This window comes from Microtus pennsylvanicus, chromosome 2, assembly GCF_037038515.1.
Source record: "Microtus pennsylvanicus isolate mMicPen1 chromosome 2, mMicPen1.hap1, whole genome shotgun sequence".
Lineage (NCBI taxonomy): Eukaryota > Metazoa > Chordata > Mammalia > Rodentia > Cricetidae > Microtus > Microtus pennsylvanicus.
The window spans coordinates 32,721,836-32,748,938 of record NC_134580.1 but is presented as its reverse complement, the minus strand read 5'-3'; the positions used below and the strand labels follow the sequence as shown (position 1 = coordinate 32,748,938).

General features: G+C 44.8%; 2 protein-coding genes across 3 annotated transcripts in view; both read left to right on the top strand.

Annotated features, from left to right (window-relative positions):
* Atf7 (activating transcription factor 7) overlaps positions 1-23,024 on the top strand; it is a 110,022-nt gene extending 86,998 nt beyond the window's left edge. For both annotated transcript variants that reach the window (XM_075960829.1, XM_075960831.1), the window contains exons 6-12: positions 3,098-3,255; positions 4,458-4,557; positions 5,064-5,177; positions 5,739-5,891; positions 8,885-9,082; positions 11,726-11,834; positions 16,399-23,024. In XM_075960829.1, coding sequence (XP_075816944.1) covers positions 3,098-3,255; positions 4,458-4,557; positions 5,064-5,177; positions 5,739-5,891; positions 8,885-9,082; positions 11,726-11,834; positions 16,399-16,616 — 1,050 coding nt within the window. In that variant the 3' untranslated portion in view covers positions 16,617-23,024. The remainder of the gene's footprint in view (positions 1-3,097; positions 3,256-4,457; positions 4,558-5,063; positions 5,178-5,738; positions 5,892-8,884; positions 9,083-11,725; positions 11,835-16,398) is intronic.
* Positions 23,025-23,217: 193 nt separating this feature from the next.
* On the top strand, positions 23,218-27,056 carry Npff (neuropeptide FF-amide peptide precursor). The gene is made up of 3 exons (XM_075960832.1): positions 23,218-26,273; positions 26,659-26,780; positions 26,882-27,056. Exons 1-3 carry the CDS (start codon positions 26,166-26,168, stop codon positions 26,982-26,984), a joined length of 333 nt encoding a protein of 110 aa, XP_075816947.1. The 5' UTR covers positions 23,218-26,165; the 3' UTR covers positions 26,985-27,056.
* The last annotated feature ends 47 nt before the right edge of the window (positions 27,057-27,103 follow it).

Sequence of the window (27,103 nt, the reverse complement as noted above, 5' to 3'; positions counted from 1 at the left end):
GAGAGGAGGGCGAGAGGGAGGGAAGAATGAAGGAGAGAATTAGAAGGTGAGTGGATGGATGGTCAGAAGGAATACATAACAATATACATAAATTTCACAAACACTGAATAACAGGACGTGTTTTAGATCAGCCTGGAGAATACAAAATGCTGCTGTCACAAAGAGGATCCCACAACAGGGACAAAGAGAGAGGGGATAAATAGAACAGTGGGTACCTCTCATGATGGTAGAGTGTGAATCAGGAAAGGACAGAGGAAAATCTTCTTGGGTGCTGGAAATGATCTCCATCCTGATTTTGCTTATGCAAAAGTAATTTCATTGTAATGACTTTAGATTAATTATATTTCGGTAAGTAAAAAAGAAGTCAGGTATGTATGTTGGCATATGCTTTTAATCACAGCACTTGGGAGGCAGAGGTAGGTGGATCTCTGTGAGTTCAAGGCCAGTCTGTTTTATATAGTGAATTCTGGGTCAGGGTTACATAATAGAACCTTGAGTTTTTGTTTTTTAAAAAGAAAAAAAAAGAGAGAAACTAGGCATAGTAGTGCACACCTAACATCCCAGCACTTGGGAGGTCGAAGCAAAGATCAGGAATTCCAGGTTATCCTTGGTTACTTGGTGAACTCAAAGCCAGCCTGGCATGGACTGTGTAGGGTAAAGGTATCTTCTGACAGCCTGAGTTTGATCCCCAGGACCTGCATGGTGGAAGGAGAGAATTGACTTCTGTAAGTTGTCCTCTGGTTTCCATAAGCCTCTGGCCACAGATAAATAAATATATTTCAATACAAAAAAAGAGATAAAACTGTGTATTCATTAATTGCACATGTCTTTTAGTCAGGGTTATTAGTGATGTGATGAAGCACCATGACCAAAGCAACTTAGGGAGGAAAGTTTGTTTAACTCACACTTCCACATTGCGGTTCATCATCAAGGAAGTCAGAACAGGAACTCTTAACAGGGCAGGAACCCAGAGGCAGGGGCTGATGCAGTGGCCAGAGGGGAGTGCTGAGTGCTGCTTGCTGGCTTGTGCCTCATGATTTGCTCAGCCTTCTTTCTTTCTTTATTTCTTTTTTAATATTTATTTATTATGTATACAATATTCTGTCTGTGTGTATGCCTGAAGGCCAGAAGACGGTGCCAGACCTCTTTACAGATGGTTGTGAGCCACCATGTGGTTGCTGGGAATTGAACTCAGGACCTTTGGTAGAGCAGGCAATGCTCTTAACCGCTGAGCCATCTCTCCAGCCCCTCAGCCTTCTTTCTTATAGAGCCCAGGACCACCCACAATGGACTGGGCCCTACCCCATCAACCATTAATTTTAAAAAATGCTGTACAGGCTTACCTACAGCCAGATCTTATGGAGGTGTTTTCTCAATTGAGGTTCCCTCCTTTCAAATAGCTCTAGCTTGTGTCAAGTTGACATAAAACTATTCAGCACAAGACATTAAACTATTAGGAAAAAATTCCTCCCAGAGGAAAATAATGTAAAAGGATTATTTGTAAAAGTAGTTACTTTTGGTGGTTGTTTTGTTTTAAACTTTTTTTTGAGATAGTCTCATAATGTAGCCCCAAGTTGCCCTCCAACTCACAGTAACACTCATGCCTCAGCTTTCCAGTGCATCCTCCACCACACCTCGTGTCCTGGAACTCATTTTGTAACTACCCACCTCTCCTCCTGAGTACTGGGATTAAAGGTGTGTGCCACCTTTTTTGTTTTGTTTTGTTTTGCTTTTTAAGACAGGGTTTCTGTATAACCCTGGCTGTCCTGGAACTCGCTCTATAGACCAGGCTGGCCTCGAACTCAGAGAGATTTGCCTGCCTCTGCCTTCCAGAGTGCTGGGATTAAAGGTGTGTATCACTACCACCTGACTCGTATACCTTTTTCTTTTCTTTTTTTTTTTGTTTATTTGTTTGTTTTTTGGTTTTTGGAGACAGGGTTTCTCTGTAGCTTTTTGGAGCTTGTCCTGGAACTAGCTCTGTAGACCAGACTGGTCTCAAACTCAGAGATTTGCCTGCCTCTGCCTTCCAGAGTGCTGGGATTAAAGGTGTGTATCACTACCACCTGACTCGTATACCTTTTTCTTTTCTTTTTTTTTTTGTTTATTTGTTTGTTTTTTGGTTTTTGGAGACAGGGTTTCTCTGTAGCTTTTTGGAGCTTGTCCTGGAACTAGCTCTGTAGACCAGACTGGTCTCAAACTCAGAGATTTGCCTGCCTCTGCCTTCCAGAGTGCTGGGATTAAAGGCGTGTGTCACCACCACCTGGCTTGTATACCTATTTTTAAAGACCATTTTCTTTGACATATAATACAACTGTAATTATAGAACCCTCCGACTTTCCAAAAAGGGAATAATCTGTAGTAATCAGCACCCAGATCAAAATCAGATATTAGACCTTCAGAAGTCCACTTATGTGGATCTCTGTGAGTTCGAGGCCAGCCTGGTCTACAAGAGCTAGTTCCAGGACTACAGCGAAAAACAAAAAAAACCACCCAGAAGTCACTTATGTCCCCTCCCTGTCTCTACTGTCCTGCCAGTGCTAGTTTTAATATGTACTGTGGAGAGAACATCTGTGCCTTGTCTTTCTTAGAATTGAATCTGACTTATTAAGTTCTCAAAGCTACCTTTTCCATAAATATGAGCTGTCTCCCTCCTTCCCCTTTCTGTAGGCAGCTAATTTCTGGAGACTTTGTAGAGATGCTTCAAGGTCTGAGGTCCTAACTAGTTAACAGTGAGAAGCACTGTGTCAAGCTTCTGTAGACCCTGCTTAGTGAAGTCTCTTGGAAACACTGGACTGTCCCACCACCAGTATACCTTTATTTTCTCAGTGGAAGTCATAGGACACTCAGTATTATTTAGAATGAGAGTATTTATAGTGTAGAAAATCCCTGGAATTTACATGATACTGTAATGTCATAGGTTACAGCATTTCTCCAAAGACTTCAAATGATTTTCCAAATGATCTTTAATCATTGTCCCTACTGAATGGGTGAAGTGTGGAATTGGGTAACTAATGCTCTTTCAGTGAAAAGCCCAACAGTGTATTTCCCTATACACAGTTCTTAAAGCTTTTTGAAATTTGTTGTCCCCTCTCCCTAGGAAGTTGCCACAAAACCTGTTGTGATTTCTACCCCTACACCCACCATCGTACGTCCTGGCTCCCTGCCACTCCACTTAGGTTATGATCCACTTCATCCGACTCTTCCTTCCCCAACCTCTGTCATCACACAGGCTCCACCATCTAACAGGCAAATGGGGTAAGTAGGAGAGTAGGAGAAACCGTGGAATCTGGATTTCCTTTGGTTTTTTTGAAACGGAGTTTCTCTATATAGCCCTGGCTCTGTAGACTAGCCTGGCTTTGAACTCGGAGATCCACCTGCCTTGGCCTCCCGAGTACTGAGGTTGAAGTGTCTACCAACACCACTAGGCATTGTTTTTTTAAGGATTTATTCTTACTATCTTTTAAAATTTTGTGTAGATGTGTGTGACTTCCTCTGGGTATGTTCACATAAGTATGGATACCCTCGGTGAGCTGCCCAATGTGGGTGCTATAAACTGAACTGATCTTCTGTAATATATGAAGAACCACCTCCAGCCCTTCTGAATCTCTTTCTATGTTTTGAAATTATTTGATAAAAATAGAAACTGTTCTGTTGTTGTTCTCAGTTTATTGTTGTTTTAAGACATGATCTTTCTAAGTAGCCAAGGCTGGCCTCAAATTCTCATCATCCTGCTTCTACCTCCTGAATGCTGGGGATTACAGGTATATGCTACTGAAGCTGGCTCCAGCAAATTTTTTGTTGTTGTTGTTGTTTTTGTTTTGTTTTTGAGACAGGGTTTCTCTGTAGCTTTGGAACCTATCCTGGAATTTGCTCTATAGGCCAGGCTGGCCTTGAACTCACAGAGATCCACCTGTCTCTGCTTCTTAAATGCTGGGATTAAAGGCATGCACCACCACCTGGTTTAGCAATTTATTTTTACATGCCCAAGAAAAGAGTTATTAAGATTGTTTCCTAAAATAAAACATTTTCAAAAAAGTTATTTGCTGGAGATGTTTGTTTAATTATCCCAAATTCCTAATAGAGTTACTTCCCAGCCATTAAATTCGATTAATTTGAAAGGTATAAAGTTGTTGCCAGACTGTAGAACTAGAAAAGTAGCTCACATGTCCAAGGTCCTGTTAATCCCCAGCACCAAAAAGCCACCAAGTCTTTGCAGACTAAGGCAGGTAGACTGGGGCTTGTTTGACATGTTCTAAAATACTTCTGTTAAAACCCTAGGACAAAAACAGACTGTCATTTCTCTCCATTTTTCCCATGTTCAAAAGGATGCCAAGATTTAATAGTGCTATTCTATACCTTTCTTAATGAGAAGGCTATTAAAAATATCTAATTATAGGAGAAAAAGACCAACAGGCAAAAGGTCGAGATTGTGATATCTCCCTTCAATTCTCCTGCAGATCTCCTACTGGCTCCCTCCCTCTCGTCATGCATCTTGCTAATGGACAGACCATGCCTGTGCTGCCAGGGCCTCCAGTACAGATGCCTTCTGTTATTTCGGTGAGTTTTGTAATTGGGGCTGCCAAACCTACCAGCACACTGATCCCTCCCTTCCACCTGAATGATCATAACCAGAGGACCCCCCCACCAGGGAAATGTGGACCTGGACTGTTTCAGTTGTATGTGGCAGTTTGCCCAAACTCTTCACTAACCTCTGCCAGCCCAGCACTGTGAAACACTAGACAAAGACTCATCTGGACAGTTGGCTTCTAGTCAAGGAGTTAATCTTGCCAACCTGCTGATTGGTTGATTTCACTTGGCACACAGCTTCTCTGGCACTGTGCACCGCTTTCCTAAAGAGACATCTCTAGCCCTTCCCATGGAAGATGTCCCCACACTAAAGAATGAGATCATTTACTCTGTGACACTCCTTAGGACAGGTATTTCCAAGGCTGTTTCTACATGTCCTGTGAGCAGATTACACAGAACAGGCCCTGACATGCCAATCTTAAAAACACTCCGTTTGAGGGAAACCAATGCTACCATGTCTCCTTCTCTTAATTTAGCTGGCCAGACCTGTGTCCATGGTGCCCAACATTCCTGGTATACCTGGCCCACCAGTCAACAGTAGTGGCTCCATTTCTCCATCTGGCCACCCTATGCCATCAGAAGCCAAGATGGTGAGTCCATTCCGGCCTAGAGCAGTGTTGGCCTGCTAAAAGAAGTAGTTATCAGCCTAGATTTTTCAAGGGAACTAAGCACAGGAGCCCTCTGAAGGTTGAATACATCCTTCTGTGGGCTTGGAAAAGACCCTGATTCCTAAGTCTCCTGTCCCCACCCTGATAGCCTGGCACAGGTCATGGCACAGAAGAAGCAGCACAGATTGTTTGGAATGGGACACCTGCCATTTCAGTTCCAGGGTGACAGATGGAGGGAGGGAGTGGGCGGGGAGCTGGCCAAGTGGTGAGCGGCTTTAACCAGTGTCTGGCCAGATTCCAGGAGAGCTTCCATCTGGGTCCATCGCTTCCACAAGCCCTGTCCCCAGCTGTGCCCAGGATGAGAGCCAGGGAACAAAGTAGGCATTTTAGGGGTCCAGGTGCATATTTTCTCTCCCTGCCATTGTCTTTTAGTTCCTCTGTTAAGAGAAAATTAGAGTGAGAATTTTAGGTATAAGGTCAGTAATATAAGTTTATCCTTGGCAAAATCTCACCGTTGTCTTTTTAAACAATCTTTCCACACAGAGACTAAAAGCCACTCTGACCCACCAAGTCTCTTCCGTCAATGGAGGTTGTGGGATGGTGGTGGGTTCTGCCAGCACCATGGTGACAGCCCGTCCAGAGCAGAACCAGATCCTCATTCAGCACCCTGATACCCCATCCCCTGCCCAGCCACAGGTCAGTTGTGCCCTTATTCTTTATGTTATAGCTGATTTTCAAGAAGCATGAACTGAGAGAAGAATACATTAATAAATTTAAATTTCTGGGTGTCCTGCTACTTTGGATGTTTTTGGTACGTTGACTATAGTGACACAAGCTATTTTCATCTGCCTGCCTCTGTGTTAGACATCAGTGCAAGCAGCATGAATTACGCAGAGCTGTTACAGAGAAGGCCTCTGTATTTCCCATATGTGAATGATAATCTAATATAGATTCTTAGATGATAGAGATTCATATTAAGCCAAATCACGCACTAAACAAAGGAAGCCTCTGTATCTCTTGCTTATCTGTTAAAAGTTATCAGTTACCTGATTAGATTTTATAACAGAAAGCACATTATAAGAATATATTAATACAAGATGATATTATAATAGTGAAATATAGTTCATTAGAAGTAAGAAAACATACCAAAAAAACCTCGTTACCAATCTGATAATTCCTTTTTATCACAAAGAAATGAAAATTAAAAAAAAATTTAAAGTCAGCAGAGGTCCCATTTAGTTGCCCAATTTCTTCTCAAAGAAGTCTCTGTTTTAATGCGGTTCTTTAGGAACTGAATAGCCTCAGTTCTCATAATTGTCTGCGCTGGATAGGTGACAGTGACCCGGGATTGGTTTCTAGAGGTACATTCACTGCCCAGTCTCTCTTCACTGATGTCACCACCTGCTTCATCAGTACTACCACATGTCCAGACATTTCATGGCCATATGCTGCCTTAAGCCTTGGCCAACAGCACGAGCTTTCATTTGTGTTTTCTTCTTGAAAGCTAAGGTTTCCAATCATTCTGACCCCTCCCTCCCCAAAGCCAGCCAGTCCTGGGGATAAAGCAAGTAACCCTTGCCTGAGCTGGGCTTTTCCTCTTAGAAAAAGGATGTGGCTCCTTGTCAGTCACTACTGAGTTCTCTTCTCTCCTTTCTTATCTTTTCCCATTTGTTTTTGGTTTGGAGTTTTTGAGAGATCCCAAACTCATGACCCTCCTTTTTTTTTTTTTTTTAAGTTAAGATTTCTCTGTATTTCCCTGGCTGTCCTGGAACTCACTCTGTAGTCCAGGCTGGCCTCAGCCTCAACCTCAAGAGATCCACCTGCCTTTCCAAGTGCTAGGATTAAAGGCATGCACCATTACTGCCCGGTCTGCCTCAACCTTTCGATAGGCAAGTACCATGCCCATCAGGATTTCTTGAAGACAGGCTCTCCTCAGTACTAGGATCCAAACAGAATCTTTAGTTCATTATATGAGTTAGAAATTCCCTAATTTTTTCTTTCAAAAGATAATACTAGCCTAAATAAGTAAAATCATGTCTTAGTTACTGAATTACTAGGAAACTGAATTCAGTAGAGGCTAAAGTAGATTTCCATTTGTTGGTTTTGGAGTTTTGAGACAAGGTCACACTATGTAACTAAGTCCTAAAACTTACTCTGTAGACCAGGCTGGCCTCTGCCTCCCGAGTGCTGGGATTAGAGGCGTGCGCCACCATCGCCCGGCGAGGCCTTTCTTGTTGTCGTCGTAGCTCCTGCTTATCTTTATGTGGCTAATGACTAGCATTGAGAAAGTACTAATAATAGATGTTCAAATTAAAAAATAATTAGGGGCCAGCAAGATGGATCAGTGAATAGAGATGGTCACTACCAACACTGAAACATGAGTTCCATCTTCCAAATTCACATGAAGGTGAAAGGAGAGTACTCTGACCTCTACAGACACACATACGATAATAAGCTGGGCAGTAGTGGTGCACACCTTTAATCCCAGCACTCGGGAAGAAGCAGGCAGATCTCTGTGAGTTCAATGCCAGCCTGGTCTATAAGAGCTAGTTCCAGGACGGCTCCAAAGCTACAGAGAAACCCTGTCTCAAAATAATAATAATTATTATTATTATTAAAGATATTATTTTTAATTAAAAAAATAATTTATTTTTGGCATTGTCATGAAGTTGATGAGCCTTCTCTCTCTCTCTCTCTACATACATATATGTATGTCATATATATATATATATATATGTCAACTAATAGAATGGAAAGATAGTGCTTTATTGCAAAAGATATCACTTGGAGCTTAAAAAGCAAAAGACAGCTGGGTAGTGGCAGCGCACACCTTTAATCTCAGCACTTGGAAGCAGAGGTAGATGGATCTCTGTGAGTTTAAGGCCAGCCTGATCTACAGAGTTGAGTTCCAGGACAACCAAGGCTACACAGAGAGACCCTGTCTCAAAAAACAAACAAAAAAAAAAGTCGCTGTATCAGAAAAGAAAAGAAGGGAGAGAGGAAGGGAAGGAGAGAGATCAAGTGGACCTTGTGGCGCAGGCCTGTAATCTAAGCTTCTTAGGGTAAGACAGGAGGAACAACAGTCTGAAGAGTCCATAATTTGGGGATAGAGCCAGGAGGAACAGCAGTTCAAAGTTACCCAGGGCTCCCTGCCTGGAGAGCAGCATGGACGGGAGAAGACCATGAGTCAACAACAAAAAAGGGAGCAGCACTCCAGCTCAAACCCTAGATTCAGTTCCCAGCTCCCCCAAAAAAGAAAGAAAACAAAGCAAAACAAGCTCCTAAGTGATCCTGGTTTTACTTCTGGAATTCTGTTATACAAAAATAATCAGTTTCCAACAGAACTGTGGCTTATCTGCCTGTGTACTGAGAGTACTTGGGAAATGGGAGGCAGGATAGGAAGCTGGCAGACATAGTGATGAGATTTGATGTGGTTACCAGGTCTTTACCAGACCTTATTAATCTCCGTAACTCAGCTTTGATTTGGGGAAATAAAATATTTTCCCATCAAGTACTTCTCTGCTCTACCAAGTGACAAAGTTAAAAACTGGTGCCTGTGGATCCCAGCACGCTGGATACCTAAGCAGAAGGGCCCAAATGCAGGGTCTGCCTAATCTGTATAGCAAGACTGTTCAAAGACAAGCCAGAAAAAGGAAAAGAAAACAGTATTCTTCTTTCCTGGGCAACAGGTCTCTCCAGCCCAGCCCACCCCTAGCACTGGGGGGCGGCGGCGGCGCACAGTAGATGAAGATCCAGATGAGCGTCGGCAGAGATTTTTAGAGCGAAACCGAGCTGCAGCCTCCCGATGCCGCCAAAAGCGGAAGCTGTGGGTGTCCTCCCTGGAAAAGAAGGCAGAAGAACTTACTTCTCAGAACATTCAGCTGAGTGTGAGTGGGTAACTGTTGGGATTGTAGAATCTGGAGAGCAAGGCCAAATCTGGAAACAGTGCAGCAGTAGAACAGAGGATGGGAATTATTTTATTAGGCTAGATCCAGACATGTGACAGGAAGTGTAAAAAGTCCCATAGTGGTCAGAACTGAAACCCTTCCCCTAGCAATTGAGCGTGAGACTATCTCCTTTCAGATCTTCCCCTAGCGCAAGTCATTTGGACCCATTTGGAGGCTGGGGATATAGCTCAGACAGAATGCTTAGCAGTCAGAATGGAGAGAAGACAGCAATGGAGAGATAAACCCATCTGAATGAAGGGGGTCTCAGAGTGTGACTGGAGTTAGAGCCACCTCATGAGAAGTGGGTTTACCCCAGCCAGTATAGGTGCCTTAGGGTTTCTGTTGCTGTGAAGAGACGCCATGACCGCAGCAACTCATAAAGGAAAACATTGCATTGGGGCTGGCTTGTGGCACCCAGACAGGCATGGTGCTAGAGAAGGAGCCAAGAGTTCTGCATCTGTTAAATTGTCTTTTATGGGCCAGTGAGATAACTCAGTAGATAATGTCACCACCTGCCATTAAGCCTGACAACCTGAGTTCTACGCTCGTGACCCACATAGTGGAATGAGAGAACCTACTTCCATAAGCTGTCCTTTGATCTCCACACATGCACAGTGTGGCATGCATGTGACCACCCACATACATAAACATATACTATATAAATACACACAATAAACTAAATAAATTTAAGAAGGGGTCAGCAGGCTGCCTTGGTGGTAAAGAGCCTTGCCACCAGGTCTGATGACTTAAATGTGATTTTCAGATCCTACTGCTTGCTTGGTTCTCTCTTTCTCTCTCTCTCTCTCTCTCTCTCTCTCTCTCTCTCTCTCTCTCTCTCTCTCTCACACACACACACACACACACACACACACACACACTGTAATATGCACATGTGCACACACACATACAAACAAAATCATACCTTATATTTATGCTTTGACAATTTCATACATGTATACAGTGGGGTTTTTTTGTTTTTGTTTTTGTTTCTATTTTTCAAGACAGGGTCTCTCTATGTAGCCCTGGCTGTCTTGGAACTCACTCTGTAAATCAGGCTGGCCTCAAGTTTACAGAGCTCCACCTGCCTCTGCCTCTCAAGTGCTGGGATTAAAGACATGTGTCACCACCACCCAGCATCTGAATGTTGTTGTTGTTGTTATTTTTTTATTTCTAGTTGTGGTAGAGTTGGAGGAATTGTGAATTGGTTTAAATATGAATGATGTAACAGTATGTCATGGAATCCTAGCAAAGGAGATGAAGGATTTACCTTGTTTTTATAAAACAGCTGCATATTATTATATTCTGAGTGTGTTAGGTTTTATGATCAGTGGATACTAATACTGTTATAATTGTTCATTAGAAAGAACAGTAGTGCTCCAGTAAACATTTCATGCACTTGACTAAATAATTCTTTTTTTTTTTTTTTTTTTTGGTTTTTCGAGACAGGGTTTCTCTGTGGTTTTGGAGCCTGTCCTGGAACTAGCTCTGTAGACCAGGCTGGTCTCGAACTCACAGAGATTCGCCTGCCTCTGCCTCCCGAGTGCTGGGATTAAAGGCGTGCGGACTAAATAGTTCTGTTAAAGAGATTTCTAGTCTGGTGGTGGCACACCTTTAATCCCAGCACTCGGGACACAGAAGCAAGTGGATCTCTGTGAGTTCAAGGCCAGCCTGGTGCACAGAGTGAGTTCCCGGACAGCCAGGGCTACACAGAGAAAGCTTGTCTCAAAAAATCAGAGAGAGAGAGAGAGAGATTTCTACAGTCGAGTCATTCCTTTAATCCCCATACTCAGGAGGCAGAAGCAGGCTGATCTCTCTGAGTTCCAAACCATTTTGATTTACATGGAGATTTCTAGGCCAGCCAAGGTTACAAAGTGAGACATTGTCAGAACAAACACAGACAGATTCCAGAGATACACTTTCTTCTTGGTCGGAGAACCTTACATTCTTAGTTTGGGGCTAGCCAGATTTATCCCAGGAAACAGTCATTTGCTTTTCCTGTTAGGAGTCCTTTTCACTGTGGGCAGTTTCTACCATTGACTTCATGACTGTCCTGAGCTCTCTGAAGACTTGCCAGATCATATCCCAATGTGGCAAGGAAAATCTAGACAGTATTCTGCCCTCTGCCCTCACTCACAATATTGTGCTCAACATTAGAACAGTTCTAGCCAGGCATGGTGGTGCACACCTTTAATCCCAGCACTTGGGAGGCAGAGGCGGGTGGATCTCAGTGAGTTCAAGGACAGTCAGGGCTACGTAGAGAAACCCTGTCTCAGGAAAAAGAAAAGAAAAAAGAACAGTTCTAAAGTTAATATTATAATAAATGGCTTGATATAGTACTAAAAATATTCTAGTAAGTCCATACAAATGTTTGCTGTAATTTTTGTTTTATTTTGGATTTTTGAGACAGGGTTTTTCTGTAGTTTTTGGTGCCTGTCCTGGAACTAGCTCTTGTAGACCAGGCTGGCCTCGAATTCACAGAGATCTGCCTGCCTCTGCCTCCCAAGTGTTGAGATTAAAGGTGTGTGCCACTACTGCCTGGCAAAATGAATTTTCCTAATACTCTTTTCTTCCCTCCCACTTCAGAATGAAGTCACATTACTACGAAATGAAGTGGCTCAGTTGAAGCAGCTTTTGTTAGCTCATAAAGACTGCCCTGTCACTGCACTACAGAAAAAAACTCAAGGCTATCTAGGTGAGTGGTTCACAACCTAAGCAAACCAGTCAGTTGATAACCACAGGAATTGAGTGTCCTGGCTGCTTACAACGCCATTTTTTATGGCATATCAGTCCTGCCCAAAAATAGATTGGTTGGTAGATAGATAGATAGATAGATAGATAGATAGATAGATAGATAGATAGATAGATAGATTTTTTTTTCCTTATCTATAATCCCAACAACCAAGAGGGTCAGTTCGAGGTCCTCAATTATAGCCGAAGGGTTAGGCAAGCCTGAGCTACATGAAATTTTCTTTCAAGTAAACAAATAAAAAAATCAAGCTTTGCCGGGCGGTGGTGGCGCACGCCTTTAATCCCAGCACTTGGGAGGCAGAGGCAGGTGGATCTCTGTGAGTTCGAGACCAGCCTGGTCTACAGAGCTAGTTCCAGGACAGGCTCCAAAACCACAGAGAAACCCTGTCTCGAAAAAACAAACAAACAAACAAATAAATAAATAAATAAATAAATAAATTTTAATATGTAGTTCAGGGTGCATTGACTTGTTAAGCAGGTACTGACTGAGTTCCTGTTCTGCGCCAAGCACATACTGGGAATAACAGGAACCAAACAGATTAGGTTAGATCCCTGTCCTGAAAAGCATGTATTTTAGTAGGTAAGATAATTAAAAGAAATAAGTGAAATATGTGGTATATAGTAAATGTAAAAACAAAAAATAATACAGCTGGGGACTAGAGAGATTGTTCAGTGGGTAAGACCATTTACTGCTCTTGCAGAAGACCTGGGTTCAGTTTCCAACACTCACGTGGCAGCTCATAACTGCTTGTGACTCCAGTTCTAGTTGATCTGACGCCTTCTTTTGTATGTCTCAGGCACCAAGCATATACATGGTTTATGGACATACGTGTAGCTTTAGTTGTCTTTGAACTCTCTACGTAGACCAGGCTGGCCTTGAACTCAGAGATCTGCCTGACTCTGCCTCCAAAGTGTTGGGATTAAAAGCAAACACAACTATACCTGGCATAAATCTTAAAATACTAACAACAATAATAATATAACTGGAAATGGTACTACAGGAATGTAATCCCACTACCAAGGAGGCTGGGATAGGAAGATCATAAATTCAAGGCCATCCTGAGCTATATAGTGAGAAACCTTGTCTCAAAAACACAAAGAAAGAAGGGAAGGAAGGGTCAGGCACTGTGGTCCACACCTGTAGTCCCAGGACTCAGAAGGCAGAGGTAGGAAGACTACTGCAAGTTCAAGGCCAACCTGATCTACACTGGGAGTTCCAGGTCAGCCAGAGATGCATAGTGAGCCCTGCCTCAAATACAGAGAGGCTGGTGTGGCTGGATGGGCAGTGTCACTGTAGTGAGATGGGGAGCGGTCTTGGTATAACAGGGGCTTCAGCTTTTATTGCAGACAGTGAAGGTGCGACAAGAAGGGTGCACAGGCAGTCTACCTAGGTCAGCTGTTCAGATGTTCATGGGCTAAGGAGGAAACTCTGACTAGTAGTTAGTCCACTAACGTACTTATTTATTACAAAAAAGATGTGTTTAATTACTACTTTGTGGCATCCACATTATATGGGTACTTGACATAAGATAAGGCATTGTCCCTACCTTTCAGAGACTCATTGGGCCATTGTGAACCTGTAAATGAGGTAAGGACAGATAGCCTAGTATATGGGCCCTGGATTGGGACCTTCTGCTGTATACTGAAGGATGCTCAGTAAATGCCTGATGACTGAATGACTGTGTGCTCTGAAAGCACAGCGCAGTTTCCTGGGTAATAAGGAACTGTTCACAGAGGACGCAGTATTGTAATTCTCTTGAATCCATTTGAACAGTGACTCAGGCATTCATCAAGAGGTCAGAGACACCCCAAATGCAGACATGGTGGGACACAGCTATAATTAGAACTCTTGGGAAGCGGAGGCAAGATTGGGAGTTTGAGGCCTGCTTGGGCTACATGAAACAATGTCACCAAAAAACAAAACAAAAAAAAAATTTACTTACTGGAAATTTTCCACAATTTCTTATATCTGTTTAGGCAGGTATAAAGACTAACATTTAATAAAACCCCTTGATCAGTTGCTGTACTCTGTATGCAGCTCATATGCTGTGTGCAGGGTCAGTGTAGGTGGAATAGTACAGCCCACACAGATACTTTGCTGATTGTTGTGCTTACATGTTAGCTGAGTCTCGGCTGCTCACAGCATCACTGAATTGTGATTGGTGTTTAGCAGGCTTAGGGGTAGTGTCAACTACATGCTACAGGAATGGTTTTTAAAAATGGAATGATTTTTTTTTTTTTTTTTTTAAATGTGTAGTCCAGGCTGGCCTCGAACTCCAGATCCACCTGCCTCTGCCTCCTTCACCGGCCTGCGCCACCAGAGCCGGCTAAAAATGGAATGATTAAACCATTCCTAGACGACCTACTTCTGGGTCGGGGTTTCATACGTAGCAGAGCAGCTCCCTCGCTGAGATCTGTTGAGAGTCAGCCCTCGACACGAGGGTTTAAACCATTCATAAAAAATGGAATGATTTTATTCTTTTGAGAATTAATGACAGCAGATTAAGGAATCTATTAAATGCAGGTAAAGGCATTTGATGCCTAGCCTGATGACCTGAGTTCAATCTCAAAAACCCACATGGAGAGAACAGACTCCTAAAGACCTCCACATGCATGCTTTGATGTGTGTGACCATACTTATAATGAGCATGTAGATACACAAAATAATGTAAAATCTTAAAAAGAAATGCAAGAGAGATTCATTTTCTTCTATAAACAGAACAAGTTCAAAGATAATTTCAGATAATTCAGAATACTTATAGTTTCTCCTCACTAAACATGATTTGTTAGCCTGGCAGAAGTGATGCACACCTTTAATCCCAGCATTTGGGAGGCAGAAGCTGGTGAACCTCCTAGTTTGAGGCCAGCCTGGTCTACAGAGAGATTTCCAGGACAGCTAGGGCTACACAGAGAAACTGTCTCAGGAAGGGAAAAAAAGTGATTTGTTGATTTCTGTAGCCAGTGGACCCACGTCCCTTTAAAAGTTTTTCTTGAGGGGCTGGCAAGATGGCTCAGCAGTTAAGAGCACTGACTGCTCTTCCAGAAGTCCTGAGTTCAATTCCCAGCAACCACATGATGGCTCACAACCATCTGTACTGAGATCTGATGCTCACTTCTGGTGTGCAGGTGTACATGGAAGATATGTTGTATATATAATAAATAAATAAATCTTTTTAAAAAAGGTTTTTTGAATCTTAAAATTTGCAGGCAAATGAATGGATCTAGAAAAAGCCATATTGAGTGAGGTAACCCAGACCTAGAAAGACAAATATCATCTGTACTCACTCGTAAGTGGCTTGTAGATATAAAACAAAGAAAAACCAACCTGCAGTCTACAACCCCAGAGAACCAAGACAACAAAGAGGACCCTAAGAAAGACATACATAAATCTACATAGGAAGGAGAAAAAGACAAGCTCTCCTGAGTAAATTGGGGACATGAGGATCACAGGAGAGGGTGAAAGGGGAGGGGAAGGGAGGGAGGGGAGCAGAGAAGAATGTATAACTCAATAAATACAATTTTATATATATATTTTTTTTTTTTCGAGACAGGGTTTCTCTGTGGTTTTGGAGCCTGTCCTGGAACTAGCTCTTGTAGACCAGGCTGGCCTCGAACTCACAGAGATCCGCCTGCCTCTGCCTCCCGAGTGCTGGGATTAAAGGCATGCGCCACCACCGCCCGGCTTTATATATATTTTTTAAAGTTTTTTTTTTTTTTTAGGAAACAAGTGGCTTTCACTTTGGTACTAGATAAGGACGATAAGGACAGGCTTTATAAAAGAGCTTTTCACTTTGGTACTAGATAAGGACAGGCTTTATAAAAGAGCTTTTACCCACCTAGGAGTGAAAATACAAGAGCTGCCTTCATCCCAGAGCTTTAAATGTGATGCTGTGCCCAGCTTTGGCTCAGTTCTTGCTTCTTTTTTTTTAATATTTATTTATTTATTTATTATGTATACAATATTCTGTCTTGTTTGTCTGCCTGAAGGCCAGAAGAGGGCACCAGATCTCATTTCAGATGGTTGTGAGCCACCATGTGGTTGCTGGGAATTGAACTCAGGACCTCTGGAAGAGCAGTCAGTGCTCTTAACCACTGAGCCATCTCTCCAGCCCCCAGTTCTTGCTTCTTGTATCTTTTGTTCTCTAGGTCATTTCATGCTTGAGATCAGGATTCTGGCGAGTCTTCTCCAAAAAGAAATATGAGATTCATTTTCCTTTGTATTCTTTGTTTTTTTTTTAATATTTATTTATTTATTATGTATACAATATTCTGTCTGTGTGTATGTCTGCAGGCCAGCAGAGGGCACCAGACCTCATTACAGATGGTTGTGAGCCACCATGTGGTTGCCGGGAATTGAACTCAGGACCTTTGGAAGAGCAGGCAATGCTCTTAACCACTGAGCCATCTCTCCAGCCCCCATCCTTTGTATTCTTTGTAATTATGCTCTGTGTTCCTCTGTCCTGATTTCTGACCACTTGCTCTCCACTGTTTGCCCTCCTTCTTGGCAGAGAGTCCCAAGGAAAGCTCAGAGCCAACGGGTTCTCCAGCCCCAGTGATTCAGCACAGTTCTGCAACAGCCCCTAGCAATGGCCTTAGTGTTCGATCTGCAGCTGAAGCTGTGGCCACCTCGGTCCTCACTCAGATGGCCAGCCAAAGGACAGAACTGAGCATGCCCATACAGTCACATGTGATCATGACTCCACAGTCACAGTCTGCGGGCAGATGATGCCTTCCATGATGGAGAAATCCCCAGCCAGAGCTCGCCCGCCTGAGCCCAAGAGAGAGATCAACTTACCCCTCCCATCTGCCTTAGATGTGGCAGTATGGGAGAGGGAGAAATTGTGTGTTGTGAGTATGGACAGATGTGGGGCTTTTCTCTTTAGCCACATGAACATGTACGCTTGACACCTGTACTAGGGCTTCTGGCCCCAAAGCCACACAGATCATCCCCCAAGGGTGGGGTTTCTCATGTACCTACAGCCAAAGGCCTTTGCATATGGTCCGAGCAATCATCCCCAGCCCTGATGCATGTGTACCTGTCTTTTAACACTAACCCTTGCACTTGTAGGTTTGGGGTTCTCAGTGTCCTCTCCTCCCATTGAGCTGTGGCTGTTATCTTCTTATTCCTTACTAGCATGCCACTTTCTGCCAGATAGAGGGAGACGAGATTCGATGGCGTGTTGCTTGCTGTCCAACCCCAGCACCCATGCACTCAGGACTTTGTCTCCCCATAGCTGCTTATTTGTCTCTTCCCCCTTCCTAAATTGCAGTGAAGCATTCACTTATTGAGAATGTATGAAGCACCATTATCTCCACCTCTTCCATGTGCTCTATTCCTTATTCCTATCTGCTACCAAAAACAAACACAAACAAAAAAAAAGCAAAACTCTGAATGTTTGAATCATTTTTCATTTCCAAATCTATTGGGTACCTCATTTTGTCTCTTGACTTTCCTTGGTCGAATGGTGGGGTTTTTCCTACTTCCCCACCATGCCTTGGGAACCTCATCTTGTGGCCTTATTGTTAGTGGCAATGAAAAGGGAGAGAGCCTGGGATCTAACGGGGCTTCCCTGTCTCCTTTCCTACCTTCCCGTTCTAATCAGGGCAGACAGGAACAGTGTAACTTAAAACTTGTTCCATCAGGTTACCGGATTAACTAATTCTTTTATGTTTTATAATAGCTTACTGTCTAACATCTGCATATTGTCATCTTTGGTCATCTGTGGGCTCTTTCCTCTCCTCTTTGTTCCCCTGCCCACATCACTCCTTTCGATCAGCCTTCTGCAGGTCATCAGACAGGAGCTGCTTTCGCTCTCTGTTCCACAGCTCTCAGTTTCCCTTCTTTTCTACAATATGGCTTGTGTCCACCAGTGTCCATCACCCTTGTCTTCCCCACCTTCTCTCTCAGCAGGGTCCTGGCCTAGCCACTAGGTGTCTCTAGTAATAAAATTTCTTTGAACTTGGTTTTTTGTTCTCTGCCCCTCAAATGTAGTGCTTGTCTGAGGCACAGGCTCCAGGGCTCTGAAACATTGTGGCCAAGGTCCTGAGCGGCTTTTGAGTGTAAGAGTGAGTGTAGAGAGAACAGGAAAGTGTGTCATCTCAGCAGAGTGCTCAGGACACGGACTGTCTGTCTGGGAGGGAGATTGGTGAGTGTGGCTATTGGCTACCGTTATTTGGTAGGCTCCAGGGAGAGAAATGCACCCTCCTCTTTCTCCTCTTTCCTTGGCTCTGAACTGTGCAGTCTCTTTCAGAGCCAGAGCCCTGTGGATAGATAGGTCAGCTTTAATAGCTTTTGAGTAGAAAACCCTCCCGGCTGTACCAGAGCCACCTTCTGCCATCTGCTCCACCAAGAGTCTTCTTTGCTGCCTCCATCTTAAATGTACAGAATACCTGCTTGCTTTCTTTTTTATTTTAGCTCCCAAAATTTATTGTCATGGAGGAAAGAGAAAATGTTCTACTTTATATGATTATTTCCTCAGAGTTTAGATTAGTGAGCCCATCCTGTAACATGTTCTGCTGCATTGTATCTAAGTTTTCCCTCCTCCTCTTTAGAGTCAGTGCTGAACAAGCCACACCCAGTGGGGGAAAAACAAAACAAAACAGGGGATGGCTTTCTCATCCTCTACCACCAGGGACTCAACAGGAACAGCCCCTGAGGTGACAAGGCTAGCAAAGGCCACCAAATGGTCAGGGGCAGGGTATTGTCTCCAGGGATTTCACCTGGCTTTAGAAACTCAGAGCTGTGTTTGTGTTCAGGACTTCTTTAGATGGCTGCTTCCTGGGATTTGTTTTTCATGTTTATAAATTTTGTTTCTTTTTTGTTTTTGTTTTTTCAAGATAGGGTTTCTCTGTGTAGCCCTGGCTGTCCTGGAACTCTCTCTGTAGATCAGGCTGGCCTGGAACTCACAGAGATCCAGCTGCCTCTGCCTTCCGAGTGGTGGGATTAAAGGCGTGCGCCACCACTGCCAAGCATCTTTTTTTTTTCTGTCTTCCCACTAGCGGCCTTGCACTAAAGCATGTCTGAGTTTATGGCTCCCAAGGAGCCTTCATAGACTTGGCTGTTTTTCTTACCCCATCAATCAAGGATTTTTTTTTTCTTTTGGTTTTTCAAAACAGGGTTTCTCTGTAACTTTGGTGCCTGTCCTGGAACTAGCTCTTGTAGACCAGGCTGGCCTCAAACTCACAAAGATCCATCTGCCTCTGCCTCCCAAATGCTGGGATTAAAGGCGTGCGCCACCACAGCCCGGCTCAGTCAAGGGTTTTAAAAATTATGAACCGGTGCCACTTCATCCATACCCTGCCAGTCTAGTCTGTCCCTGTGTGGATATCTAGTATATACGGACTCTCAAGTCTTTGTTTCCGTAGCAGGAAGTCAGCGTTAGGCCCTGAATGATGCATTAGGGAAGCAGCACTGAACTTAGGGGCAGGACAACCCCAGATACCTCTATAGTTGGTTCTCTAAGAGAGCAGAGCAACAGCTTACAGTGAAGCTTCTTATAGTCAAGGGGTTGTCACCTACAGTATTGCTGCCAGTGGTCACTACCTTGACCTTTGCCTTCCAGACTTACCTGAACCAGAACCAGCTGTCATACAGCTATCATACACCCTTTTTTTTTTTTTTTTTTGGTTTTTTCAAGACAGGGTTTCTCTGTGGTTTTGGAGCCTGTCCTGGAACTAGCTCTCATAGACCAGGCTGGTCTCGAACTCACAGAGATCCGCCTGCCTCTGCCTCCCGAGTGCTGCGATTAAACGCATGCGCCACCACTGCCCGGCTTCATACACCCTTCTTGACATCCTATGATGTGTCATAGAAGAGTCTTTGGGGTTCTGTATGCTTTTTGTATTTGGATATCAATTTGTATCTTTAGGTTTAGGATATTTTGTGCTATAATTTCATTAAATAATTTGACTGATCCTTTTGAATTTATCTCAGGTCCTCCTCCTTCTACCCCATGGGTTCTGAGGTTTGTTTGATCTTCTGAATATATCCCAAGCTTTCTGAAAATGCTGCTCATGTTAATTTTATAAACATATGTGCATGCATGTGTGTGAGTCCGTCTGAGTATATTGTTGTCCCAACTCTGTCCTGCATTCCCGAACTCTTTGATCTTATCGCTTGGTGATGCTTTCTGGCTAGGTTTTTCAGTTGATTGCTTCACGTTGGTTTCTGTGTGGCGCCTTTTCCATGTCTGAATGCCCTCACTAAGATTTCCCTCCATGTTTCTGACTTCCTCCTCCAGCTTTGGAGGTTTTGTATACAATTCCTTAGTCCATTCATGTGTATTTGAGACTTCCATACAGTCATTCATCCTTTTTAAGAATGAAACTCTAAATCCTTTCTCCAACATTTCAGCCATCTCAGGACTTTGAGTTTCCATTAAGAAAGGTTTGGAGTATGTCCTGATGGGTTGTTGTCTCATAATATTTGTGTTTCTCTGTGGTGTTTTATGCATCAGTTGAGATGGATGTATCCTTCAATTTTAACTCATCCTTTTCCAACTCCGTTGTTTTGCATAAGTCCACCGAGCCCTTCTTAAGAACCTATCAGGAGGGAGCTGAGAATGTGGTATCTGAGGACTCTTCTGAGCGACCACAGCCCTGCCCTGTGCCCTTGCGACCCCACTCCTACATGATAAAGCTTGTTCAGAGCTGGGAAGGCACCCAAGGAGAACTAGAAAGGACATGGCTCCTTTCTCTCCTCCTGTCCAAGGCTGTAAGCCCCAGACCACATACTACAGGGAGCTGGGCTGGTGAACCTCGCCTTGCCACCTTCTTCCCTCTCCCAATCTGTAGCTCTTGACTCCCTTTCTTGGTTCACGTCCATCTCCTCAGCGGCCTGCCCTCCCGCACCATCATCCTGAGAGACTGAGTGACTGAAAGACACGTGCACACAAGAATTTTCCTCTGGCTTCTGAGAGAGGCTCCTTAAAGGTGCTAACTCCTGAGATTACTCTCCCCAGTTTGTCCCTTTCATAGCTTTCTTCCCATCCCCAGATCACATTTCCATTAATATTATCTCTTATGTCCACAAAAAAAGAAATGCATTATGGTCAGTCTGTTTACACTCTGGTCTTCCTGCTGTGTGCTCTTCCTCCTTTCTTTAGCTATGTTTGTCCAGAGTGAGAGGTGTGAGGAACCTAAGGCCTGCTGAAGACCCCCGTCCTCTACAGTCCATCTAGACATTGTTAAAACATTCTGTTTGTCTCTGTACACATGAGTGTGCACAAACAAATCCTCCTACTCTGGCCGGAGTCGTGAGCCCACAGGAGTGAGCACAGTGCTGCTGGCCAACATCTCCACCTTCTGCGCTGGCACTGAGGAAGGCTGGTGAGAACAGGGCAGGTCGTCCTTGTAGGTACAAGCTTCTGTTTTAGCTAGGAGGTGTTTTCTTTGCTTTTTCTTTTTTTTTTTAATGTGAGCGATACCCCAACTACTGGTGAGTAAGGTTTTAGTTGTTAGTTTCACTGGCTTTACCTTAGGGCAGTGGTCCCAGAGCAGTGTCAGCAGCACCATCATCTGAAGCTTGCTAGAAATGCGCACTCTTGGCCATCCCCGCCTCCTGAGCTGAGCACTCTGTGCTTCTAGTACACACTAATGCATGAGTCCCTTGGGACAAGGATTACTTTAAATGTGTCCTCTGCCTTAGCATTGACTTTTCATTTCCCCTAAGTCCCCCTTCCACTCCCATTAAAATAGCTACCACCGCATCACTCAGCCCAGTTCTAGGCTTTCTTTTTTCTAGTATTAGCTCTAAAACCTTTTCCTACATTGTTCTTGGCAGGACTTACCCATATTTCCTTGCAGGCTTCTCGCTCTGCATTTTCGGTTACATTAAGAGCCAGCAGGAAAGCCAGGAGTGGTGCAACCTTTGATCCCAGCACTTGGGAGGCAGAGGCAGGCAGATTTTTGAGTTCAGGGCCAACCTGGTCTACATAGAGAGTTCAAAGCCAACCAGAGTACACCGAGAGACTCTGTCTCAAAATAAATAGACAACAAAATCAGCAGGAGCCATAGTTGTCCAATTTCACACACACACACACACACACACACACACCTCTTGCAGGCAGGGATATTAGCCTCCATCCCACAGTGGAGCCTGCTACATCCTGATAGAGTATCTCTTGAGAAGAGAGAAATGTGTATCTATGAATATATCTCTGTTCACCTATATATTTTTGACATGTAGCAATACCTGTCCATCCTGAAGGAGCTCACCCCAGTCCGGGTCCCCAGGCTCCAGTGGTAGGCCTCACAGGTGGGAGGGTCCAGTGCTACGGGCTATTTTGTTACAAAACTGTCTTTTCTCCTTTCCTTCCACCCAGTTCAGCATGACCCCTGTGAGCAGGCTCTCACAATCTCCTGGGGCGGGGCTGAGGCAGGGGCTTTGAGCTCACCTCCCTAACGGTCCCGTCCTGCTTCCCCCAAGCCATGTAGTAGTTATCACCCAGTCTTGCCTTCTCCCTCCGTCCTTCGCCCTGACATATACTGTGCCTTATTTATGCTGCAAATACAACATTAAACTATCAAGAGAGTCAATGGTGTGTTTGGTGCTTCCTGCTCAAGCCCATGAGGCCCGCTGCCCACTCCTGCAGACTCACGGGGCTTTCATGTCTGATTATCCTCTCCCTTCAGTTTCTTAGGGCAGAAAGAGCAGAGTTCTCATTTCTGCTTTATGTAAGTAACATGGTGTTCATCACCAGAATCCTGACTGGAGAACTTAATGTGTGCTTCATGTAAATGGGAAATGGGATTGCCTTAAGAACAAGAGCCTCTGCTCTTTCAGTGTTTTGTCCTCAGCCTCTTCCAGCAATCGAAAGGAAGAAAAGAGCTGGGCTGTGATAAACGCCTTTAATCCCAGCACTCGGGAGGCAGACAGGTGAATTCGAGGCCAACCTGGTCTACAAAAGCTAGTTCCAGAACAGGCTCCAGAACTACAGAGAAACCCTATCTCAAAAGAGACTGGGAAACGTTCATAGAGATAGACAAAGTCAAGCTTTCTTATAGAGGGGAGAAGGGGCTGGAGAGGTGGCTCACAGACACAACTCCAGCTCCAGGGGCTCTGGTGCCCTCTTCTGGCCTCCACAAGCACTGTACCCACCTGCACAATGCCCTTCCCAACACACACACACACACACACACGCATAATCAAAAAGAAAAGAAAAAAATGAAAACGAGAAAGAAGCCTGGAAACCGCAGGCAGACCTTGTTTAGAAGCAGATGAACGCTCACAGGAAAGCAGGTCCTGCTCAAGGGTCTGTGCACTCCTTTATAATTACCACTGAAAGTGAGGACAGCGATGAGACTGAAGAACTTGACAGATTCGTGAAAGATTTGGAGCCCCCTTTGGAAAGTGGAAGCACTATTGTTGGCCCTCACTGTGCAGGGCTGGCAAGATGGCTCAGCAGTGAAATCCTTACTGCCAAGCTTAGAGACCTGAGCTGACAACGGTAAGGTGCTCTCTGTGAGACGTGTCTCACCATCCCCAGGTAAATAAATAAAAGGAAAAAGGGGGCACAAGAAGAAAGGACATTTGGGAGATGGGCTGGAGAGATGGCTCAGTGTTTACGTGCTGCTCACATGTAAGGGCTCAGGCTCACAACTGTCTGCAACTCCAACTCCAGAGATCTGATTCTGAACTGGCCTCCCAGGTACCTGCGCTCACATACATGAGGACAGACATCCACACAACTAAAGATAAAATAAGTTTTTGAAAAGGTGGTACACGCCTTTAATCCCAGCACTCACTCAGAAGGCAGAGGCAGGCAGATCTCTGTGAGTTCAAGGACAGCCTGGTCTACAAGAACTAGTTCCAGGACAGGCTCCAAAGCTACAGAGAAACCCTGTCTCGAAAAACCAAAAAAAAAAAAAAAAAAGGCCATAGGCCAGTCTGGTCTACAGATTGAGTTCCAGGCCAGAACTACAAAGTGAGACCCTATGTTTGTTTATTTGTTCGATTGTTGGTTGGTTTTTCCAGACAGGGTTTCTGTGTAGATCAGGCTGGCCTCAAACTCAGAGATCCGCCTGACTCTGCCTCCCCAGTGCTGAGACTGAAGGCGTGCGCCACCACTACCCTGCTGAGACCCTGTAGATAGGCAGACAGACAGACAGACAAGTCTGGGAGTTGGGAATCCAAAGGCAAGATCGTGTAACAGGTTAGCTGGATTAATTTATACTGTGGTGGAGGTGCCTGCTCCATAGGGAGAAACCAGCTAACTTCAGCCCAGACCCTGGCACTTGAGTGTGGTGGGCAGAGTGCCTGTTCTGTCTCTGGTCCAGTAGTATTGCCCTGCACTCACTCGGTTTACCACCCACAACAGCCTCAGGGGATCTCTGAAAATTCAAGGCCAGCTTGTTCTACCTAGTGAGTTCCAAGACAGCCAGGGCTACTAGTGAGACCCTGTAAACAGACAGAAAACCTGAACTCCTGCCAGGTGGGTGTTGGTGGTGCACATCTGTAACCCAGCACTTGGGAGGCTGAGAACAGAGGCCAGCATACTCTGGACTACACAGAGTCCAATCTTAGAAAATCACAAGCAAACTGAGGATGGTGATGCACACACCTTTAATCCCAGCACTCAGGAGGCAGAGGCAGGATCTCTGAGTTTGAGGCCAGCCTGGTCTACAGAGTGAGTTCCTCCAGGACACCCAGGACCGTCACATAGAGAAACCTTGTCCCAAAAAAAAAAAAAAAAACCAAGCAAACAAAACCAACAAAACTCTTATCCACAAACCTAAATGTAAGTAGGTTACAATAAAGTACTATCCCCTTCAGAAAAAAAAATTTAATTAAAATAAAATAACCAGGCTGAATGGAATGCGTAAAGGGCTTTTACACGCGAGATGAGAAATGCTGAGACGCCATGGAACAAACTAAGACCTCTGAAGGAGCCATCAAGAGGCTAAAGCCAGCGCAGCACAGGGAGACGTGTGTCCAAAGAAAGCCTCTGGAGATGGTAAGATTCCCAGGACTGGCGTGGGGGAGGAAAGCAAAGGTAATCACAGTTGACATTTTAAAAATATCAGCTCTGGGCTGGAGAGATGGCTCAGCTGTTAAGAGCACTGACTGTTCTTCCAGAGGACCCGAGTTCAATTCCCAGCAACCACATGGTGGCTCACAACCGTCTATAATGAGATCTGGCACCCTCTGGCCTGCAGGCATACATGGAGGCAGACTTTCTATACATAATAAATAAATAAAATCTTAAAAAAAAAGAAAACTCTTTATAAAAAAATATCAGCTCTGTGCTTTGCTACAAGAGCCAAATAATGCTTCTCCTAGGAAGTAATCCATTTTATTGTTCCTGTAAATAATGCTTCTCCTAGGAAGTAATCCATTTTATTGTTCCTGTGTGTAAGGAAAGGGGGGCTGAGAATGTGAGTAGCTTGCTTTGCTGACGGCTAAGTCAGAACCCTGACATGGTCCTTCTTGAGTTTAGGTTAGAGACATGGCCCACTGGCACCTGCACGGCAGATACGGTCCTCCCCTGGTCGCCAGTTCCAGTAGTATTTTAGAACCCAGCACCAGGCAGAGGCTGTCCTTAAACCCTGTCCTTAAATCTTCCCAGACAGGCCTGGAAAAGGCAATGGTTGTACCTGATAGCATAGTAGCCACACGGTGGCAGCAGAGCTTCGGCTGTGGAGTTCCATTCCCCAGTGCTCTAGCAAAGATGGGCCCGGTCCATCCACAAAATTTACAAACCACCGCTACTCATTAAGACCCCAAAGCCCACCTGTCACTCACCTTAGGTAAGTCATAAGAGTAGGGGCTCCATGTTTAACCTCATCAGAAGTAGCGGGGATTGGAATGGGCTGCAGTCCTGACTGCCCATCTCAGGCATGGGGAGGGACCAAGGTGGGTCACCCTAGCCTACTAGTAACCCTAGTTCCTTCCCATCCAGGAAATAACAATCCTGACAGGAGTTTCTTCAGTCCAGAGTTGATCAATTGAAGCTCTCCAACCTGTTGAAGAATTGGGGGTTCTTATAAGGCTCCCCCAGGGCCTAGCTCTGACAAACCGTCTGCAATTAATGATGCTTCCTGAGCTCTGGAGACAGGATTTATGCATCTAATAAAGTCTGTAACTCCAGGCTTAGGCCGGGGGTAGGAAGCTGAGAGCAGAGAGTCCCCAGGGGGATATGAGAGGGGGTCCCAGGTGGCTCTTAATAGAGCCATGCATTTCTGTTGCCTGTCTAGATTTCCCTCAGGCTGCTGCTGAGGTGGGGGTGGGACCGCAGGTATAAGAGGGTGGTGTGCCAGTGGGGGGGTGGATGGCAGCATGGATTCCAAGCAGGTCGCTGTGCTGCTGCTATTGCTGCTGCTGCTGCTGCTGGACTCGGGTCTTTCTGAAGAACCAGGGAGCCGGGATGGAGACCAGGTCTTTGCAGTGAGTGAGCGCCCTTCCCCGCACTATCCCCTCCGCTGAAACTTGTGATATAGGCTTTGATGTTCCCTGGCTGCTAAGGTCTTTTTTTTTTTTTTTTTGGTTTTTCGAGACAGGGTTTCTCTGTGGCTTTGGAGCCTGTCCTGGAACTAGCTCTGTAGACCAGGCTGGTCTAGAACTCACAGAGATTCGCCTGCCTCTGCCTCCCGAGTGCTGGGATTAAAGGCGTGCGCCACCATCGCCCGGCTTGCTAAGGTCTTCATAAAGCCTTGGCTTCTAAGGAAAATGGCTCCTGAGCCCATACAAGTTGCTCCTAGTTAGTCTTTTCCCCCATGTCTTCAATGTCCAGGAGGACACTGCCTTTTTCCCTGTCACCTTCTCATCACAGGAAGAAGATGGGGGACCCCACCCACCACAGTATGCCCAGACTCCTGGGACCCTCTTGCGTTTTCTGCTCCAGGCCATGGAGAGACCTGGCAGAAGCCCAGCCTTCCTGTTTCATCCTCAGAGGTGAGTTTCAGCAGACAGAGGCTGGGAAGGCGGAGGGCTGAGTACGAGGTGAAGGAAGCTAAGGTAGATGGAACTTCAACTGAGGATGAATCTCTCCAAAGGTTTGGCAGAAATACCTGGGGGTCCTGGAGCAAAGAGCAGCTAAGTCCCCGGGCTAGAGAGTTCTGGAGCCTGGCTGCCCCTCAGCGCTTTGGGAAGAAATAACAGCATCATCCCTGTGATGTGTCTGCATGCAAAATCACCCCCATGTGCCACGTGTGCCCCCAAATAAAATGGCCTGTCTTCTGAATCCATGTGTTTGGACAAGACTTTCAGGGAATGGG